Source organism: Centropristis striata, chromosome 11, assembly GCF_030273125.1.
Source record: "Centropristis striata isolate RG_2023a ecotype Rhode Island chromosome 11, C.striata_1.0, whole genome shotgun sequence".
NCBI classification, from domain to species: Eukaryota; Metazoa; Chordata; class Actinopteri; order Perciformes; family Serranidae; genus Centropristis; species Centropristis striata.
In genome coordinates this window covers 22955042-22977536 of record NC_081527.1, presented here as the reverse complement: position 1 = coordinate 22977536, position 22495 = coordinate 22955042, and the positions used below count along the sequence as shown (strand labels likewise).

The following is a 22495-nucleotide window of genomic DNA, read 5'->3' as shown; positions in this document are numbered from 1 at the left end:
AACAGGTTTAAGAAATGTAACTGTAAAATAAAAAATCCTAGATACTGTTAAAAAAAAAGGTTTTAGCTGTACATTTGAAAAAAAATAATGTAACATATTTTCTTTAAAGCGTTGGCACTGTTAAAAATGAAACTGTAAAACTTTTTTTTTAGACTAAAAGACTTAAAAAAAACAGCTGGCACTGTGCTGAGTTCTTGAGTTTGGGGTGAACCTGCTGTGAGCTCTGGCATCATTTGTCTGAAATGTTGGTGAGATTCTCGTGTAAACAAAAACACGTAAACAAAGTGGAAAGTCGACATCACAGTTCAGCATGCTGTCCATCACCGCAACTCAGCAACTTCCCTGCTGTTGACTCACGATCAGAACGACACTCAGAGCGAGAAGTAGGACAGAGGTCAGCTGGATGGAGGAGGAGCAGGAGGAGGAGTAGAGAGAGAAGAGGAGAGGGGAGAGAGAGAGAGAGGAAGAGGAGGAAGAGAGAGAAGAGGAGCAGGAGTAGGACAAGGAGGAGAGAGAAGAGGAAGACAGAGAGAAGAGGGAGGAGGAGCAGCGAGAGGAGAGGAGGAGGAGAGAGACGAGAGAAGAGGAGCAGGAGGTGGACGAGGAGGAGAGAGAGAAGAGGAGGAGGAGCAGCCGCAGGAGGAGGAGGAGAGATCAGACTAACCTGCTGGCTGGCTGCTCTCTCTCTTTAAACACTGTGACTGTGTCGGCGTGCTCTCGTCAGCCGCAGTCTGTTGTTGCTGTCTGTGTCAGACAGGCGGAGGCTGGCCGCCCGGCTGCTCTCTCTCTCCGCCTGTGACGCCATGCTCCCTCACCCTGGCTGCTCCACCCGCCCCCGGAGCCTCCTCTCCTCCTTTTTTATTACTGAATGTGACGACGGCCGTTTCCCGGCTCCGGTCTGCTGACTGACGGGAGGAGGACGACCTCGCCACGTCTCTTCTGCTCCTTCTCTGCAGCCTCCCTGTTTGTGTCTGCGAGGAGGAAGAGGAGAAGGAAGAGGAGAAGGGGGGGGACACAAGGTGGAGTGAAGCCCCCCCTCCCTCTCCCATCGTCTGCTTTCCACCATCTCCGCCAGCCTGCAGCAGCAGCGAGAGGAGGCGCAGAGGAGGAGGCGACACACCACCTCCACCTCCTCAACCACAGCAGCAGCAGCAACAAGCAGCATGCTCAACTCTGTGTGGTACGCCAAAAAGATGGGCCGCCGCATCATGGGCACCCTGAGGAGAACCAAGAGACTCCACCGGCGCCTACTGGTAGGTCACCCCCCCCCCCCCCCAACCACCTCCTCCTCCACCCATAAGAATTAAATCATAAAGGTGAAGAGGTAGGGGGAGGTGCTGCAGCGCTGCAAACTGCACCGTGACTCATTTTTCTACAACGTGTGTCTGTGTGAATGTATGGATGGATGGCTGTGACGCTGCTGGATGAGGCAGATGTGGAGAAGTTGCAACAGGAGAAGCTGCTGCTGCTGCTTCTGCTGCTGCTGCTGCTGCTGCTGCTGCGTCATGTGCAGGATCAGGATTCATGCAGAAACCTTCACATCTGGTCTGGTTTCTGCACCGCAGATCTTAGAAAAAACAAAAAACGCCCTCATCATGCACAGTGTCAGTCATTCTGTTTTTACCGTCATCATTATCGGCCTGAGATGGAGAGATGTAAACATGAGGGCCGTGTGTGTGTGTGTGTGTGTGTGTGGGGGGGGGGGGGGGGGGGGGGGGTTGTTGGATCTAAACACTGAATGTTCCAGAGCGTTCAGCAGCTGTGGGATCCCCCTCGTTGGTTCCCGTTGGAAGTCGTTATGTGTGTTTGTTGTGTTTGTGTGCAGCTCGCTTCTTCTCCTTTTTTTATTTATTTTTATTCTTTATGAAGCTCTACTGCTGCTGCTGCTGCTGCTGCTGCGTGAGCGGCGTGAGAGGACAGATTTACCTGCATAAACAGCAGCAGCAGCATCATGCTCTGTGCAGATGTGAGGAACCCCTGCAGTAGCACATGCCTTCCCTGGCGTTGCCTAGCAACCTGCGGGGCTCCTGACACGCAGCACTACCCCACCGCCTCAAACACACACACACGTTAACATACATGCACACAGACACTGGCAGCAGAATGTAGGTTTACACTGAGGACAGAAGAGACACCCACACAAGGGTCACATCCATGTAGGCTGCTGATTCTGTTTTAACCCTCTGAACCCCAAAAGTTAGTTTTCTTTAAAAAATCAGCAAAAATCCTCCTTTTGTCGTAAAGAGAAAATATAAAAACAGGCATCATCGTCAGAGTTTGTACTTTCCGACGGTCCTTGAAAACATCATCAGTTAAGAATGTTTCCGCTATAAAAAGTGACCAAAATTTTTTGTTACATGTTGATATTTGTGTTAGAATCTCTTTATTCTACATGTGTCATTTAAAATAAAGCGTTTGCACAGAGCAGAGAGGAGAGGACAGGAGAGGCTGTTTACACAGAGCAGAGAGGAGAGGACAGGAGAGGCTGTTTACACAGAGCTGAGAGGAGAGGACAGGAGAGGCTGTTTACACAGAGCAGAGAGGAGAGGACAGGAGAGGCTGTTTACACAGAGCAGAGAGGAGAGGACAGGAGAGGCTGTTTACACAGAGCAAAGAGGAGAGGACAGGAGAGGCTGTTTACACAGAGCAGAGAGGAGAGGACAGGAGAGGCTGTTTACACAGAGCAAAGAGGAGATGACAGGAGAGGCTGTTTACACAGAGCAGAGAGGAGAGGCTGTTTACACAGAGCAGAGAGGAGAGGACAGGAGAGGCTGTTTACACAGAGCAAAGAGGAGAGGACAGGAGAGGCTGTTTACACAGAGCAGAGAGGAGAGACTGTTTACACAGAGCAGAAAGGAGAGGACAGGAGAGGCTATTTACACAGAGCAGAGAGGAGAGGACAGGAGAGGCTATTTACAGAGCAGAGAGGAGAGGACAGGAGAGGCTGTTTACACAGAGCAGAGAGGAGAGGCCAGGAGAGGAGAGGCATGACAATATGTGGAGAAAACTTTTTTACAATATTTTTAAAATTTTAAATATCAGAAAATATAGAATATTTTTCTCATACTAGCCCATGGAATATTTGTTTTTAATTGTAAATTTCCCATTTTAATCTCATCTAATTTGGGCTTTTTCTTGCAAATGTATAACGTTATAATCTCACAGAATATTTTTGCCTTTTTCTCTCTCTCTTCATATTTAATAATTTATCAGAGATTTTTTTTTCTGATTTCCGTCATTCTAACTGTGTTATTCTGCACAAAGACATGAGTTTGAGTTGTTCTGATTGACACGAGGACACAGAGAGTAAAATGTCCTTAAAAACTGCTTGTTTGGGGTTCAGATGGTTAATGAGCAAAAAGGAAAATATTTTCTTATTATATTTTTGGAGCGTTAACTCAAGTAAAAACCACTTCATTTTTATAAATAAATCAATAAAAGCTTGAATCCTACCAACTGATTCAAACAGCATCTTCAGCTGCAGCTCAGCATCAGTGAGGCTCTGTGATTGGATGTCTGTCAGTGAAATGCATCATGTGAGTTCTAGTTGACGTTTCTCCTTCAGGCTTCTGATCAAAGAATCAGATTCTGTTGATATTTTGTTCTGTAATTCAGCTGTGAGAGATTCATGTTCATCACAAACCAACACTAGTTATTAGAACATGAACTGAACTTTTATTTGTTATATTTACAAGAGGTGGGGAAAAAATCGATGCAGTATAGTATTGCGATATTTTGCGTGGCCATCTAATATTGATTCATGGCTGCCAAGTATCGATATTTAGCGTTCTGACGGCCGGCGGGCCAGAAGAATTTTGGCCGTATTTTGTTTTTTTTTCTTTTCAGTGGGCCGTAGTGGGCTTTTAGGACAATATTGAGTTCCTGGTATCATATGAAACTAGAAGGTGTAAGGAATCTATAGGCACCATGTGTGTGTCAGGATATCATGTTGGGAAGTTGTGGAATAACGCTGCAGGGTTTTTTCCCCCCTTTTTTTAATGATTTTTTTTTATTTTTATAATTTTACATTAAATCTTTAATTTTATTGTAAGAACAGTTAATCTGCCTTCTAAGAGTATAATTACCTGGAAAAAAGTTAAAATTACCAGAAAATAAATCACAATTACTAGAAAAAAGTTGAAATTAACAGAAAAAGTAGAAATTACCAGAAAACAGTCAAAATTACAAGAAAAAAAGGAAAAACCAAAAGGAAAAATGTAGAAATTGTGCGTCAGAATATCGCTTTGGAAGTTGTTGAAATAATGCTGCAGAGTTTGTCTTTTTTCTGTTTTAATCAGAAACATTTTTAGCAGTGAAGCTTGTTTGTGAAAGTTTGATAAAATTCTGCAGTTGTTGTCATCCATACATGTTTGATATCAGTTGAGTTCAGTTTGACTGAATACTTTGTTGGTCAGTCTGTGGGTTTGACTCACAATGTGGAGAAATAAAAAGACTGAAGTGAGATGAACACAAGAGAATTTTCTCTTATTTTTTGACGAAACAGTTCTTGATTGAATTTAATTTTGTGGACACAAAATGCAGTCAAACAGTTAAATCTCAATATATTGTATCAATACTCACCATATCGCAAAATGATTAAAATGGCAATAATATCGTATCGTGACTCAAGTATCGGGATAAAATCGTATTGTGATTATCATGTCACCAGTTTAATTACCTTCATCTTGTCAAACATCCAACCAACTGATCTTCTTCAGTGTTCTTGTTCTATTCTGTGTTTTTTTCTATTGTTGTTTTTATTTATGCTACCTCAGTATTTTATTCTATTGTATTTTATTGTACTTGAATACCGGACTGCTGTGACAACCGAATTTCCCTTAGGGGATGAATAAAGTAATCTATCTCTCTATCCATCTATCCATCTATCTATCTATCTATCTATCTATCTATCTATCTGTCTATCTATCTATCTATCTATCTATCTATCTATCTATCTATCTATCTATCTATCTATCTATCTATCTATCTATCTATCTATCTGTCTATCTATCTATCTATCTATCTATCGGGTTCGTACGGTCATGAAAAACCTTGAAAAGTTATGGAAATTGAAAGTGCAATTTCTAGGTCCTTGAAAAGTTATTGAAAAATAAAATCATCTGTAAGGTTTTGGAAAAGTCATTGAAATATTGCTGGATTATATTTACAATTTGTAAAATAGGCCTATTAAAAATAATATAGTAATCCTTATACTGTAGTTTTAGTACATTTGTACATTTTAGTACTTTTGGTACCTTTAATTGTCGGTGCCAGCTATTTTTAGAACGGCGGAGCAGAGCCGTGAGCTGCTCAGAGCTATGCTACGGAGGCTAATTGGATTTCTTGGTTTCCCTCATTAAACTCATCAAATACACAATCCCATAACGCCAAAACGCTCTGGTGGACAAGTTGTGACCTGCACATTCATCACGCTATGAGATAATAACAGAACGTTACCAGACGGAGTTGTTTTAGAGTGCGTGTTGCGTGTTGCTTTCAGGGACAGTTTGGTATTTCAGCAAGCGGTCTCTGCATTTGAATGTTATTTTTATTTGTAAGGTAGATCGCACTGCCAAAGAAAAGAGAGCACTTTCGATCGTAGCTTAATCGCCTAGCAACAGATTCGACCGTGATCCTTGATCACATACGCGACGGATTCAACACGGGAGACGCAACTGTGGCCACCGTCACTAACTGCATAACGTCAGCAGCTGATCATAAACAAAGCAGCATGGCTAATTATAATAATAAACATAGTGATCGTGAATTAACCGTCATCACTAACTGTGCACAGATTGCCCGGTGCTTGTTGTAAACAACTGATACAGAGCTAACTGTTAGCCTGTTAGCTATTAACGGCCCGTGGCTCGTTAACGAACAAATGGAAACTGAGAAGCTGTGAAGGTCCTCTCAGCAGTCAGAATATATAAAAGGTTTATTTTAAATAATAAGGAAAATAAAAACATCTAATGAAAAGTTGTGTAGATGCTTGATTATTTTACAGAGTAAAGACAAGCTTTGCAAAAAAAAAATCGAAAAGACAAAAAAAAAAAAATGCAATAGATACAATAGAACAGCTGTTTAAAATCCTCCTCCTGTAAAACAGTATTTTTTGAGCATTTAAATGTGATGGGTGCATTTGGTTCTGAATTCTTATGCATTAGTATTTCTTAAGCAGGTGTCAAGTTACCTAACATAAAGTGTGTTTCAAACACTGCAGGTGACTTGGCTGTAGCGCAAATAAAATTTCAGTCAGAAGATTTTTATTTTTTTTCTTTAATCCATATAAATGTGTGTGAATAAGAATTCAAGTTGCAATTAAAACATAGCAAGGTGTATCAAATGTGTCTGTGGTTTGATTTAGAGGCACCGACCACAGTGGTCCGACTGAAATGCGTTAATTTTTTGGTCTTGAAAATTAATTGAAAGGTTATGGAGAAGTCATTGAAAAGTTATGGAAAACCATTGCTAAAAAAGTGTACGAACCCTGTATCTATCTATCTATCTATCTATCTATCTATCTATCTATCTATCTATCTATCTATCTATCTATCTATCTATCTATCTATCTATCTATCTATCTATCTATCTATCTATCTATCTATCTATCTATCTATCTATCTATACATACATACACTGATCAACACCTCAAATATTTAGTGTTACTTTGGGAACTGGACCGTCAGGAGTTTGTTGTGACTGAGATCAGGATCCTCCGGTTTGGTTCTAACAGCAGGTTGTTGGTTCTGTGTGTGTTGGCAGAGAGGTCGCTCTGCTGACGTGACTTTGAGCCGGTAGATTCATGGCTCTAATCTGTTGGTGTCCTGTCAGCCGTTGCTGGTCTTGTCCTCCTGCAGCCCGATCAGGGCTTAATGACCCCTGAAACAGCTTGCCGTGACCCGGGCCGCTCACACTATCCTTTATATCATTGGATTTCTGGAGTCTGCTCTGGTCTGCACCTTCTTACACTGCAAGACCTGAAGTATCAAAAACAAATCTGAGAGCACGCCAAACCAGCAGGTGACGATAAAACCAACCCTTAAGTAGACGATATACACTACTGGTCAAAAGTTTTAGAACACACCAACTTTTCCAGAATTTAATTAAAAATGATGCAGTTTAATGTCTCAGTGTACTCTGAAATGAATGCACATTTGCAACATTTAAAATTCTTTATTGAGCATTATAGTGTTTTGAAAGTAAAAAAAGATTCAAAATCACATTTTATGTTGGACTAAAGGACTAAAAAAAGACACAAAATGACAAAAAAAGACACCAAAAGACACAAAATGACTAAAAAAAGACACAAAATGACCAAAAAAAGACACAAAATGACTTACAAAGACATGAAAAGAATTAAAAATGGACAAAATAGCCCAAGACTCCACAGAGTTAAGTTGTTAACCCATTTCTTGTTCCCTGAAAAAGGCCTACTTGTATAATTCTGAAATGTACATTATTTTTCAGTTTTGGTTAAGCTTACCTTTTTTTATTTACCTCTGGCAGTTCACCACTTACCTTTTCAAGCTGTTCATTTGACTTGAACTGCTTGAATTTCAATAAAAAACTGGAAAAATTGGGGTGTTCTAAAACTTTTGACCGGTAGTGTATTTTCCCAGAAACTATCACGATAAATGATAGTATCGTAGTAATAAGTACATCCTTTTCCACAGCAATTATTTTTTAATTATTGAGAATATTAAACATTGGAATTGAAATGTGGAAAAGAAATATTAAAATATCCTGGATAAGTAAAATATAAATAAACTACAACCAAAAGAAATATAATAGACTTTCAGGCTCTGTTAACAAAACATTGCACTGAGATAATCATTATGTATTATATTATTTTATTATTAAAATAACATACAAACAGATTAAATGGCTGCTTGGGAAATATAGTTTTTTTTCTTACAATTTATACAGCTTTACTTTAAACACAAAAAGGCACAAAAAGTCACGCATGTAAACGACAATATATTGAGTCCAGAAAAAACTATCGTCACCATTTTTATATATTGAACAACAAGTCGATATAGTAATTATCGTGACAGGCCTAACCTGAAGTTCAGAAAACTCTTTCCCCTGTTCGACTTTTCTCAGCTTCTGTCTGGGAATTTAAGAGAAACTTTACAGACACAAATAATTATTTTATCCTGTTAAATGAACACTGTGTATTAACGTTACAGACGGCAGGACTGATGCAGTCTGCTGCCTCGCTCACACTCGAGCAAACGTTTTCTTTTTTGCAACATTCGTGACACTAGTGGACAAATAAATTCAATTTTATTCAGATTTTTAAAAAATAATGAAAATGTTTGCACTTACCAGATCCAGATTGTTCGTAAAAAGAAATTTGAAAAACAGGCATTATCGTCAGAGTTTGAACTTTCCGATGGTCCTTGAACAGATCATCAGTTGTAAAAAGTGACCCAAACTGCTCAGGGCCGAACCATCAAGCTGCTGCTGATGTTTCCAGTAAAAGAAGCATTTCATCCAAAGTAGAAAAAAGTGGCATCAAAACAGCTTCATAATAAAACTACATGCTGGTAGGAGAAGGTTTTAACACATTCAGCTTTGACTTTTACTCATTTATGTGTGAAGAGACGAGAACCAGACTACAGTTCAGTACTGGAATACTGGAGCCATTGCAGAACGTGCAAAACAACACAATGTTCGATCTGTAGCTCTTCAACAAACTCTTTTTATCAACCAAAAGAAGAAAAGAAACCAACATCAAAAACAGGCTTAACACGTTTAGACTGGATGCAAAGTTTGAGTGTTTTGGATGTTCTTTTGTTGTTGTTTATTGAGGTTTTTAAAAAATGTTAATGCACTTTAGGGCAAATGCAATGATTCACAGTTAAAGCCAAGAGTTTCAACTTTCAGATGATTTTTTATTTCATGTCTCTATCTGCAACAGAGGCAGAGGAATAATGATTCAGGAAACTTTGACATTCTGTAGAGTTTTTCTGTTTTTTGTTTTGTAACAAACCCTTGAATGGATCGTCAGTTATGAAAGGTATTTTAGTTTAAAAAAGTGACCAAACTTGTGTTAAATGTTGATATTTGTGTCAGAATCTCTTTATTCTACATGTGTCATTTAAAATAAAGTGTTTGCACTCACCAGATCCTGTTAAAAACATTAAATACTACTCCTCAGAGACACTGTGAAGACATGCTGAGACCAACGGTCACGTGACAAATATTCACTGAAAATCTGTTTACACAGAGCAGAGAGGAGAGGACAGGAGAGGCTGTTTACACAGAGCAGAGAGGAGAGGACAGGAGAGGCTGTTTACACAGAGCAGAGAGGAGAGGACAGGAGAGGCTGGAAACATGACAATAATTCAATATGTGGGGAAAACTGTTTTGTACTGCATTCAGGACATGTGTGGGCACTTGGAAAAGAGTTTATTCAAAATTCTGTTTTATTCACATTTAAAAAAATATTTATCAGAGAAATTCTGCCTTGTTTCTGTCATTCTAACTGTGTGGTTCTGCACAGACATGTTTGAGTTGTTCTGATTGTGCTGATTCCACAGAGCTGCAGGACTTTTATTTATATATTTCACTGAAACACGAGGACACAGAGAGGAGAATGTAAAAAGAGCAAAAAAAACCCCGCTCGTTTGTGTTCAGAGGGTTAATGAGGAAAAAGGAAAATATTTTTGGAGCGTTAACTCAAGAAAAAAACGCTTCATTTTTATCAATAAAGCAATAAAAGCTTAAATCCTTCCAACTGATTCAAACAGCATCTTCAGCTGCAGCTTAGCATTAGTGTGAGGCTCTGTGATTGGGTGTCTGTCAGTGAAATGCATCATGGGACTTGTAGTTGAGGGTTAATGAGGAAAAAGGAAACGTACTTCTGTTATGTTTTTAGATGCTGAGTTCCTTCTGTGAACCTCTGGTGCATAGTGACATTTCAAAGGATGTTTTGAGTTCCTTCCCCATCAGTTAGAAGCTGTGCTGCCCCGTGTGGCCTGTAGGTGGAGCTCTGCAGCTCTCTGACTGTCTGCTGTGTCTTTACACCGTGATGTGTTTGTGCTCCTGTTGTCTGTCATGGATCATGTGTGTCAGTTCTCCTGCACATTTATGGCTGCGGGTCGATTCAGATTGAGCCTGAGGGCTGAACCCTGTAACACAGTAACCTACTTTAGTGTTCAGATGAGGAATAAATACATGAGAAACGCCGCAGATTATCACAGAGTAGGGCTGGACGAAATGGACCAAAAGTCATATCCCGATATATTTAGGCTGAATGTTGAAATACGATATACAGTACAGGCCAAAAGTTTGGACACACCTTCTCATTCAATGCGTTTTTCTTTATTTTCATGACTATTTACATTGTAGATTCTCACTGAAGGCATCAAAACTATGAATGAACACATATGGAATTATGTACTTAACAAAAAAGCGTGAAATAACTGAAAACATGTCTTGTATTTTAGATTCCTCAAAGTAACCACCCTTTGCTTACTAGAATATAAGAAATGTTTTCAGTTATTTCACACTTTTTTGTTAAGTACATAATTCCACATGTGTTCATTAATAGTTCTGATGAATCTACAATGTAAATAGTCATGAAAATAAAGGAAACGCATTGAATGAGAAGGTGTGTCCAAACTTTTGGCCTGTACTGTATATCCTGATATTTTTATCCCAAAGTGAGAGCAAATGTTCAGTCAAAGCCAAATATGACATGTCACACGTAGTTTTATTGAAACCTTTTATTTAAGTGAACATAAATACTTCTCTCCTCCTCCTCCTCTTGCTCCTACTGTATAACAGGAGTATTTTCTTTTTAAAATCAAAGCTCTATAAAGTGCACATTTAAATAAAAAAGTATCTTAAATAAAAATGTCCTATGAAATAAAATAGGCCAATCTTTTTCTGAAATAAATATATTTATATGAGAAAAGAATAACAAACATTACAAAAGAACTAAATATGACAAACCCTAGTGAGGGCAGCATTTATTTACAGCCTTGGAAAAATATTAGACCATTGTTTTTCTTCAATTTTCTTGTTTGGACAAATATAATGATAACAACAAAAATAGCTGATAAGAGTCTAATTTCAGAGCTGATATCTAGACATTTTCCATGGTTTCCTTGATAATAACCAAAATTATTATCAAGAAAACCATGGAAAATGTCTAGATATCAGCTCTGAAATTAGACTCTTATCAGCTATTTTTGTTGTTATCATTATATTTGTCCAAACAAATTACCTTTAGTTGTACCAGGCATTAAAATGAACAAGAAATTGAAGTAAAACAATGGTCTAATAATTTTTTTTCTGTATAAAGCAGCTTGCCTGGAGCAAGGATCAGATCACAAAATTGAACTATATCGATATGTGCGATATGGTCAAATTCCATATTACATTTAAAAATATATCGATATATTTTTTTTAGGGCCAGGACTTTAACCCGTTAATTAAGATAAAATAATTACACAAAAATTAACGCGTTAAAAATATTGACGCATTTTAATCGCACTTATTTTTGCACCGCGGAACGTTTCTCACTGGATGAGTTTCAGGCGGACCGATTATACTGGAGCACCAACTAGCGTTGATGAGTTGAGACAACAACAAACCACAGTGAACATGAAGGAAGAAGCTGATGAGACCTTTGGTTGGCCCCGTGGATGATGGGACATTTAGTTACTAAAAACCAACGGATGGAAGCGTCGATAAGAGCATGGTTGTGTTGCTATGCAACAAGGAATTCACATATCACCATAGCAGCACATCCAGCCTCAAGTATCACCTCAATGCTAAACATATAGCAGCTAGCGGCTAGTGTGATAGCTAGTGTGGATTGTGTTTTACTTCAAAAAACAAAGTATTCTAGTTTACAGAAGGTCTACCTACCTATAGGCTACCTGGATTTATGAAATGTACTATATTTATAAATATGCTATTGCTACACTTAATGGCAAAAATTGCACTGGTCTGATGGACTTGAACAAAAATAAACAATATTTTTGTTGCTTAAGCTTATGTATTCAGTCATTATTCAATGGTATACTAAAAATCCATGTGAAAAAAATTACTTCTCACTGTTCTCAGGTCAAATATTTATATGCGATTAAAATGCCCAGCCCTATCACAGCGGTCTGACGTGTTTTGGTGTTGTGATGCGTTCAGGGACAGTTCGGCTGTCCTGTATCCAGATTGACCGGGTCAGCGTGCCTGTCGGCTCCTCCCACCTCCCGGATTTTAAATCCACTTATGGAAATCTGTCCAACTGCACGGCACCCGTTGTCATGTCAACACTTGTGTGTGGGTTATTCTGGGGCATGTTCAGTGTTTGTATAAATTATTGTCCCATTCATAATTTACCCAACGTAAAGACTGAAACTCCACACAGTCCACACAGCACCAGACTGCTTCATGTTTATAGTAGATTTCTGAGGCTGATAACAAACAGCTGAAAGATTCTTTAACACTAATTCATGACTTATATGATAATTTTACATGTGGTTGTTGATTAAAACTGTAATTATTTATTAATAGACATTATACATAAAAATATGACCTACATAAACAAATGTAATATGCCAGCCTCTCCAGAAGGCTGATATCTATCAACAAGCAGATTCGGGATGTTTTATGTCTTCATGTTTCACTGCAACATGTAAAATCTATATAAATCTCCAAGTCCTGCAGCTCTGTGGAATCAGAACAACTCAAACGTGTCTTTGTGCAGAATAACACAGTTAGAATGACAGAAATCAGAAGAAAAGTTTCTCTGATAAATTATGAAATATGTTTGAGAGAGAAAAAGGAAAAAATGTACAAGAAAAACTCAAATATTCTGTTAAGAAGTTATACATTTGCAAAAAACAACAACAACAAATAAGATTAAATAAAAATGGTGAATTTACAATAAAAAAAGAAATTCTTTGAGCTAAATATGTTTGAGAAAATGTTTTAAAATTTTAAAAATATTGTAATAATAGGGTTACTGATGCAAAAAACAACAACAACCTTTTCTCCACATATTGAAGTATTGTCATGTTTCCAGGCTCTCCTGTCCTCTCCTTTCCTTTAAAGCCAGGTTTTACAGTGTCTGTCTACAATTAACACTGGGTTTTTGACAGAATTAGTCAATATGATGTAGGCTTTAGAAAATTAAAACTACTACTATGAAGTTAGTTTTCCAGGACATCTAACAAATACTTGAATGTAATCTTCAGTTCTCCAGGTTTTCCAGGCTGTGTGTCGTTTATAGTGACTAAAACTAAACTTTTCAAGTGTCCTGAAGGTTGTAAATCCAGTTTTCTCCACATATTGAAGTAATGTCATGTTTACAGCCTCTCCTGTCCTCTCCTCTGTCTCGTGACCGTTGGTCTCAGCAGAATCAATCATGTCTTCACAGTGTCTCTGAGGAATTTATGTTTATGTTTTTAACAGGATCTGGTGAGTGCAAACACTTTATTTTAAATGACACATGTAGAATAAAGAGATTCTGACACAAATATCAACATTTAAGACAAGTTTTGGTCACTTTTTATAACTAAAACACCTTTCATAACTGACGATCCATTCAAGGGTTTGTTACAAAACAAAAAACAGAAAAACTCTACAGAATGTCAAAGTTTCCTGAATCATTATTCCTCTGCCTCTGTTGCAGATAGAGACATGAAATAAAAAATCATCTGAAAGTTGAAACTCTTGGCTTTAACTGTGAATCATTGCAGTTGCCCTAAAGTGCATTAACCTCCATAAACCTCCATAAACAACAACAAAAGAATATCCAAAACACTCAAACTTTGCATCCAGTCTAAACGTGTTAAGCCTGTTTTTGATGTTGGTTTCTTTTCTTCTTTTGGTTGATAAAAAGAGTTTGTTGAAGAGCTACAGATCGAACATTGTGTTGTTTTGCACGTTCTGCAATGGCTCCAGTATTCCAGTACTGAACTGTAGTCTGGTTCTCGTCTCTTCACACATAAATGAGTAAAAGTTAAAGCTGAATGTGTTAAAACCTTCTCCTACCAGCATGTAGTTTTATTATGAAGCTGTTTTGATGCCACTTTTTTCTACTTTGGATGAAATGCTTCTTTTACTGGAAACATCAGCAGCAGCTTGATGGTTCGGCCCTGAGCAGCCTGTCAGGTTTTTATCTTCAGCAGAGGCTTAAAGCTGCTGCAGCTCTCTGCCTGCCGCTGCTAAACGGGAGTCCTCGTCACATCCCCCCTCCTCCTCCTCTTCCTCGCTGCTGCTGACGCCGACATGCACGTTGCTGTGTCTGAATCCGGGGGCGACATCGATTATTCATGCAGCGTGTGGAGCCGCCCCCCCGCGTGCTGACATGTGCCTCACTCACTGAAGCCGATTAATTGGCAGGAGAATGAGAGAAGACGAGAGAGGGAGGGTGTCACAGAGAAAGAGCAACCCGAGAGGGAGGGGTGAAGTGAAAAAGAAGAGAGGGAGTGTTATTGTGCTGTGGTGGCGGTGGAGGGAGGTGGTGGCACCGGAGGAACAGGATTGAGTTTGGATCTGTTGCACAAACGAGCCCGTCCGGATCTGAAGGAAGGAACCATCCCTAATTTATTATTCATCCTCCTCCAATTGAAGTCAGGATGACCACGCACTTCCCCCGCCAAGAGTTCACCTCCAAGGCCGTGAATGGTGCCGACAAGAAGACACCGCAAGTCGACATCGACCTGCAGGAGTCCATCGGCCACCTTCACCCGCTCCAGAGGCAGCACGCCATCGAGCTCCACCGGCAGCAGCAGCAGCAGCAGCAGCAGCAGCAGCAGCACCCGGCTCGTCCGCAGGTCCAAGCCTCTCTGTCCACGTTCACCGCCTGCACCGTGCCGGCGTCCTGCCGAGCTCGCAGTCGTTTCCTCAACCTGCGGGACAGCGTCAAGAAAAGCCCGACCAAGAGCACTGCCAAGGTGGTCAGCAGCAGGCCAGAAATCCCCTGGGTACCCTTCGCTTTCAGTAAGGTACTACAACCCCAGCAGCCTGTTCTGTGTGAAGTTTGGAGACTTCTCATGCTGAGTTATTTTATTTTATTTTTTTGAGGTCACAGGTGAGGCTGGACCGAGCCACTTTAACAAAAATTCTCATGTTTGTAGCTCTGAGTACAGTAGCACCGAGTTGATGCCAAGGAGTTCTGGGTTCATAGGACCAAGTCTTCATCTGAAAGTTGTTTGTAGCTCTGACTAAGTGCTAAATAGTACTGAAGTCTATAGCAATGAGCATTTTCGTAGCATTAAGTCAGAACCATGATGTACTGGGGTTCAGAGGACTGAGTCATTATCAGTAGTGGAGCACACAGTTGGTACCAAAAAGGACTGGCGGTAGGACTTAATCATTGTCAAAAGTTAGTTTTCTGCTCTAAGTTGTCATTGCACCGAGTTGATACCAAGACATGCTGGAGATAAAACCGACAAGTATTTGTAGCACCAAGTCAGAAACAAAGAGTACAGGGGTTCAGAGTTCTCAGCTCCGAGTATTGAAAGGACTGAGTTGGTACCAAGAAGTACTGAAGTTAACAGCATTGACTATTCATAGCACCAAGTCAGAACCATGAAGTACTGGGGTTCAGAGGACTGAAACATGTTCAGCTCCAAGTTTTTATTGCACCAAGTCTCAACCAAGAAGTTAATTCATTCTCTTTAACCGATTATCCAACCTCGGGTTGTGGGGGGCTGGAGCTGATCCCAGCTGACCCTGGAAAGGTTGACCCAAGAAGTACTGAAGTTAAAACCAACCAGGATTTGTAGCACCAAGTCAGAAACAAAAAGTAGTGGGGTTCGGAGGACTCAGTCATTATCAAAAGGTAGTTTATAGCTCAGTGGAGATGTAGCATGAAGTTAGTACTAAAATATAATAGCAAGGAGTATTCGTAGCATTAAGTAAGTAATTAAAAGTACCAGGGTTTGTAGGATCGAGTTGCTATCATAAGTTCTCAGGTCGTAGCTCTGAGTTGGTAGCAAAAAGTACTGAAGATAGATTAGTTAAGAGTATTCATAGCACCATGTCTGTACAATTAAGTACTGGGGTTTGTTGGACTGAGGTTATCATAACTTGGTTCTCAGCTCCAAGTTTTCATAGCAGCGAGTTGATACCAAAAAGTACTGAAGTATTTTGTGGTACAAGTAAGTACTTAAAAGTATCAGGGTTCAGGTAGTTTGTAGCATGAAGTAAGTACTTAAACGTACCGGGTTTGTAGGATCAAGACGATATCATAAGTTCTCAAGTCGTAGCTCTGAGTTGGTACCAAAAAGTACTGAAGATAATAGCAAAAAGTATTCCTAGAAACAAGTCAGCACCAAAAAGTCCTGGGGTTTGTTAGACTGAAACATTATCATAAGGTAGTTCTCAGGTATTCAAAGCGCCCAGTTTGTGCCCAAAAGTACTGAAGTATTTTGTAGTACTTAAAAGTACCAGGGTTCAGGGTAGTTTCTAGCATGAAGTAAGTACTTAAAAGTACTGGGGTTTCTAGGATCGAGTCACTATCGAGTTGGTACCAAAGAAGTACTGAAGATAATAGCACGGGCTATTCATAGCACCATATCAGTAAAATGAAGTACTGGGGTTTGTTGGACTGAGACGTTATCATAAATTGGTTCTCAGCTCCAAGTTTTCATAGCAGCGAGTACACAACAGTACACAAGTATTCATAGCACCAAGTCAAACCAAAACTTACTCAGGTTCAGAAGATTGATTTTGTTATTAAAAGGTAGTTCGTAAGCTCTGAATATATGTAACATAAAGTTGGTACTTAAAAGTACTGAAGATAATAGCAACAAGTATTCATGGAAACAAGTCAGAACCAAAAAGTCCTGGGGTTTGTAGGACTGAGACTTTATCATGAGGTAGTTCTCAGGTATTCAAAGCACCGAGTTGATACCAAAAAGTTCTGAAGTATTTTATAGTACAAATGTACTTAAAAGTACCAGAGTTCAGGTAGTAAGTAGCATGAAAGTTGGTACCAAAAAATACTCGTTTGTAGCACAAAATTTTAGTTTCATGGTCCAAAGTGTTTACATTGAATGTCTGCTCAGATTGGTGGTCTTGGTTTTTCTTTGATGTTCCAAACTTTAATCTAGATGTTGCCAGTTTTAGACTCTGACAATTACATCTGCTTGTGTTCAGACAACGGCAGCTTAAGGTTCTTGTATTTATTGAAAGGAATATGGAGAAAATCCTGCTTTTATTTGTCAGGTGAAGATCCTGCTCACTTTCTGTCTGTGAACCTTTGTCGAAGGAGCGTCATGAACACATCCCAGCTGTCAGAAAGAGTTGTTTTTGTTCTGAAACTTTATTGGGCGGAGAGAGTGCCTGTTGTCATCTCAGTGCAGTGACCTTTGACCCTTGAACTCCCAGTGGTGTTGGTTGTGGTTCTGCTGTGGGAGTCAGAGAGCAGAGAGACAACAGGAGGAGTTTTGGGAGCGAGCTGCACATGTACGGCGGCGTGATTGTCCTACTGTCAGACACTGAGTCAGTCCATGGAGAACAATACCTTGTTGTCATGACATCTGTTGTGTCCCTGAAAACAGAAAGAACTTCATCGTTTCAGTTTATCTTCGTCGGATGGAGTGCAGCTCTTTATTTTGTCACATTTCCGTCTTTGAACTGTTTCAGCTTCTCGTTTCCTCTGAGAGCTGCAAAGATTAAACCATTAACCTCTGAACCCAACAAGCCGCTTCACTCACATTTCACTCACTGTGGCCTCGTTTCTCACTGCGATATTTAAAATATGCATAAACTCTATATAAAAGTCCGGCAGCTCTGTGGAATCAGCACAATCAGAACAACTCAAGCATGTCTTTGTGCAGAATAACACAGTTAGAATGACAGAAACCATAAAAAAAAGGTGAATTTATCTAATAAATTATTTTTGCATTTATTTTGCAAAAAAATTGAATAAAATAGAATTTATTTACACAACGTTTTTGTGCCCACCAGTGTTACCACTCTTGTAAAAAAAAATACCCAAAATAAAAGCTCCACATGCTCTACAACCCAGATTTAAAGTGTACAAAAAGAATATAATTATAATATTTGTTATTATTTAATGTTATTAGATTGTTTCAGCCTCAAAGTTCTTCTGTTATAAACTTTGGATCAATATTCTGAACTCTTGCACCTCCTCCTGCACCTAACTCGACCCATCAGATTAATGTTCAAATTTTTAGAATTAATTATTATTATTTTCGTAAAAATATTAATAGATTGATTAGAATCTAGTCTGGTGAATCAGCAGATTTTTCCCTAATCTGATAAATAACAACAATTTTAAATATAAAAATGCCAAATTTATGTTCACCAACTACGAAATTATTTTTATATTTGTTTGCAATTCTTTAATTTGTATTTTCATCAGAATCAAATCATATTGAATACTTTACAACGGTCCTTGAATGGATCTTCAGTTGTAAAAAGTCACCAAAACTTGTGTTAAAATGTTGATATTTGTGTCAGAATCTCTTTATTCTACATGTGTCATTTAAAATAAAGCGTTTGCACTAACCAGATCCTGTTAAAAACATTAAATTCTGCTCCTCAGAGACACTGAGAAGACATGATTGATTCTGCTGAGACCAACGGTCACCTGACAAATATTCACTGAAAATCTGTTTACACAGAGCAGAGAGGAGAGGACAGGAGAGGCTGTTTACACAGAGCAGAGAGGAGAGGACAGGAGAGGCTGTTTACACAGAGCAGAGAGGAGAGGACAGGAGAGGCTGTTTACACAGAGCAGAGAGGAGAGGACAGGAGAGGCTGTTTACACAGAGCGGAGAGGACAGAAGAGGCTGTTTACACAGAGCAGAGAGGAGAGGACAGAAGAGGCTGTTTACACAGAGCAGAGAGGAGAAGACAGGAGAGGCTGGAAACATGACAATACTTCATTATGTACAATATCTTGAGAAAAATGTTTTTTCAACATTCAGGACACTTGGAAAAGTGTACATATAAATTCTGTTTTATTACAATTTTTAAAATAATATATATCAGAAAAATTCAACTTTTTTTCCTGATTTTATATTGCAGTAAATAACAAGGCACAGTAAGTAAAATGTTAAAAAAAAAACAGCTTGTTGGGGTTCAGAGGGTTAAAACAGGAATCTTCACGAGTGATGATTGAAAGAGAATTATTATTTTCCCTCAATAACTGACTTTATTACGAATAATCTGCTCTCTGGCTGATTGCTCTGGGAGCGGTTTGTCTTGGGTCACTCATGATGGTTGCCTTCATCATCCGCTCCGTTTTTAAATGTGATTTCTGAGCTCAAAGATCCGCCATGAATGGGAGCGCTCACTCCAAACCGTCACACAGAAGCTGAGCTGTGCGTGTTGCTGCGTTCTGTCTCTGGTTTGTATTCTTTGGGAGCAATTAAGCTCCATTGTCAGCGGCGCTGCAGAAGTAGGGCTGCCGGATCAATGCGCTCGATGTGCGGGGGCTAATTTTAGCGACTGTTGGTTTTCCGTTGGGCTCCAACTTCTGCTGCTGCAGCACAACAATTAAGCCTCTTGGAAACGGAGCGCCACTTCCTGCTGCCAGCACCACGAGCTGCTGCTGTTGCATAAGAGAGGTCACCGCCTCACGCGCCCCGACCGCTGCTTTAACTTAACCACACGTTTAAAAGGTCAGGCTGAGTTAAAATCCTCAGTCGTGGAAAAAAAATATATATTTAAAATAAAAAAATAAGCAAATAAATACAGTAAAAGGTTAATAAATAAGTTATAATAAAATAAATAATATAATTCAAAAATAGTGACATTCAAGGTTTAAAAAAATGTTAACAATCGAAATTGTAAATGAGTACAATTGTATTGAAATAAATTTAATTTAAATTTAATAAAAAATGAATATAGGTAATAAAATAAGTTTGTATTTAATTTAGATTAAATATTGGTACATTCAAACTCTAAACATCTGAAGATTATCAGAAAGTAAATAAAAAACAGTAAATTGTGAATAAATACAATTATTATAAAATTAATAATACAATAAATATAATAAATGAAAAACATTGGTATTCACTTTTAATTAAATATTTATGCATTCAAGCTCTAAAAATATGAAAAAAAATTCACTTGTCAGAAAATAAATGAAAAACACTAAATTGTAAATAAATAAAATAATAATACAATTAATAATAATTATACATAAATAAATAATTGAAAAAATATAAATATTAATTATAAATATATATTTATAAATATTAATATTTTGTGTGTGTGTGATCAGCTCTGAAGGTCAAAGGTCACGCTCTCACAGCTGTCAGTGTGTTACTGTGGCAGGTCGTGTCTATACTGTGATATATTTATCTAGAGGACCAATAGATTATAAAGGTTTTATATATTGCAGTGAAACACGAGGACACAGGTAGGAAGATGTAAACAGCATAAAACATCCTGAAGCTGCTTGTTGAGTTAAAAATATGTATTATGATTTTTGCCACAAAAATCACCTGACCTCTAGAGAAACTCCTCCCACCACAAACACACTGACACACAACACCTGTCTGTCAACATAGACAAACATACACCTCTTCCTCCTCCCACTGCTCCTTTTCATCCTCCCCCTCCTCTCTCTCTCTCTCTCTCTCTCTCTCTCCTTTCTCTCTATCTCCTCCTCTTCATCCTTCCTTCCTCATCCTCCTCCACATTCTCTTCCACCCCCCACCCCCCTTTTCCTCTGCTCTGTGTGTGTCTGACCTCTGACCCCTCCCTCCCATGTCCAGCAGGTTGACTCCTCCCCGCCCTCCTCTCCTCTAATCCCTGTGATCCCAGTCTCTCCAATCTCAGCCGACTCCACCGCCATCCCTCCGACGCCACAGGTTCATTTTTTTGTTTTGTTTATTTTGTTGTTTGTTGTTTGTTGTCTGTTATTATTATTTTTGCTCCACTCGTCTCTCAGCTCCATCCATCTGACGCTTTTCCTCCTCGCTCCGTCTCTCCCTCCAGCTGAGCTTTCAGAGCGAAAGGGCGAGCTGTTTAAAAGTAATAAAACGGTTAAATAACAGCCAGAATTACAACTAGATGAAGTAGATTAAATTCTTTCTTTATATATAAATGCTGCCCTTACTAGGGTTTGTCATGTTTTAGTTCTTTTCTAATGTTCATCATTCTTTTCTCATATAAATATATTTATTTCAGTAAAAGTTTGGCCTATTTTATTTCATAGGATATTTTTATTTCCAATATATTTTTTACTCCTGTTATACAGTATTTATCTTCACTTAAATAAACGGTTTCAATAAACCTACTTGTGACATGTCATATTGACTTGGACTGAACATTTGACTCACTATATAGATAAATGTATCGGGATATATATTGTATATCGATATTCAGCCTAAATACATCAGGATATTACTTTTGGTCCATATCGCCCAGCCCTAGCTGCTCCTTCCTGTGTGGTGGTTGATGTTGAGATGTTTCTGACTGGTTCTCCTCCTCCTGTCGTCAGGCCAACCCTCCTCCTGTGGTGGTGAACACAGACAGCCTGGACACGCCTCCATACGTGAGTTCTCCTCATTTTATCTAAATATTCACACCACAACTCACCTTCCAGGACGATTAAAGTCCCAGAAATCATCCTCCTCCTCCTCCTGCTCCTCTACATTCTCTTCATTATCCTCTTCTTCCTCTTCCTGCTCCTGCTTATCCTCCTCCTGCTCCTGCTCCTCCTCTTAATCCTCCTCCTCCTCTTCATCCTCCTCCACCTCTTATTCCTGTTCAACCTGATCCTCCTCTTCCTTATCCTCCTCCTCTCCCTCTTCCTCGTTCTCCTCTTCATCCTCATCCTGCTCCTTCTGCTTCTCCTCTTCCTCTTCCTGCTCCTCCTCCTCTGCTCCTCCTCCTCTTCCTATGCTCTTCCTCCTCCTCCTCCTCCCCTGCTCTTCCTACTCCTCGCCCTCTTCCTCCTCTTCATCCTCCTCCTCCTCCTCCTCTTCCTATGCTCTTCCTCCTCCTCCCCTGCTCTTCCTCCTCCTCGCCCTCTTCCTCCTCTTCATCCTCCTCCTCCTCCTCCTCATCATTCTCCTTCTTCTCCTCCTCTCTTCATCCTCTTCATCCTCCTGCTCCTCCTCCTTCTCTTCTCTTCATCCTTCTCCTCCTCTTCATCCTCCTCCTCCTCGCCACTTCCTCCTGCTACCACTCCTCCTCCACTCCTCCTCTGCTCCTCCTCTTTCTCTTCCTCTTCATCCTCCTTCAGCTCCTCCTCTCCCTCGTACTCCTCCTCCTCCTCCTCTTCCTCCTTCTCCTGCTCCTCTTTATCCTCCTCCTCCTCTCCTCCTCCTCTTCCTCTTCATCCTCTTCCTCCTCCTCCTGCTCCTCTTCCTCCTCCTCTACTCCTCCTCTTCATCCTCCTCCTCTCCTCTCTCCTCCTCTTCATCCTCCTCCTCCTCTTCATCATCCTCCTCTTCCTGCTCCTCCTCCTCTTTATCCTTCTACTGCTCCTCCTCCTCTTCCTTTTCATTCTCCTCCTCGCCGCCTCCTCCTGCTTCTCCTCCTG

At 39.6% G+C, this 22495-nt stretch overlaps 1 protein-coding gene across 12 annotated transcripts in view; it reads left to right on the top strand.

The window, feature by feature from the left end:
* The window catches only part of dlg1b (discs large MAGUK scaffold protein 1b), a 156884-nt gene that overhangs the window by 94848 nt on the left and 39541 nt on the right, over window positions 1–22495 (top strand). For 4 of the 12 annotated variants that reach the window (XM_059344337.1, XM_059344348.1, XM_059344338.1 and 1 more), the window contains 2 exons: window positions 20724–20816; window positions 21449–21502. In XM_059344337.1, coding sequence (XP_059200320.1) covers window positions 20724–20816; window positions 21449–21502 — 147 coding nt within the window. Of the gene's footprint in view, window positions 1–20720; window positions 20817–21448; window positions 21503–22495 lie in introns of all 12 variants that reach the window. The other 8 variants (XM_059344344.1, XM_059344343.1, XM_059344339.1 and 5 more) reach the window with 2 other exon arrangements.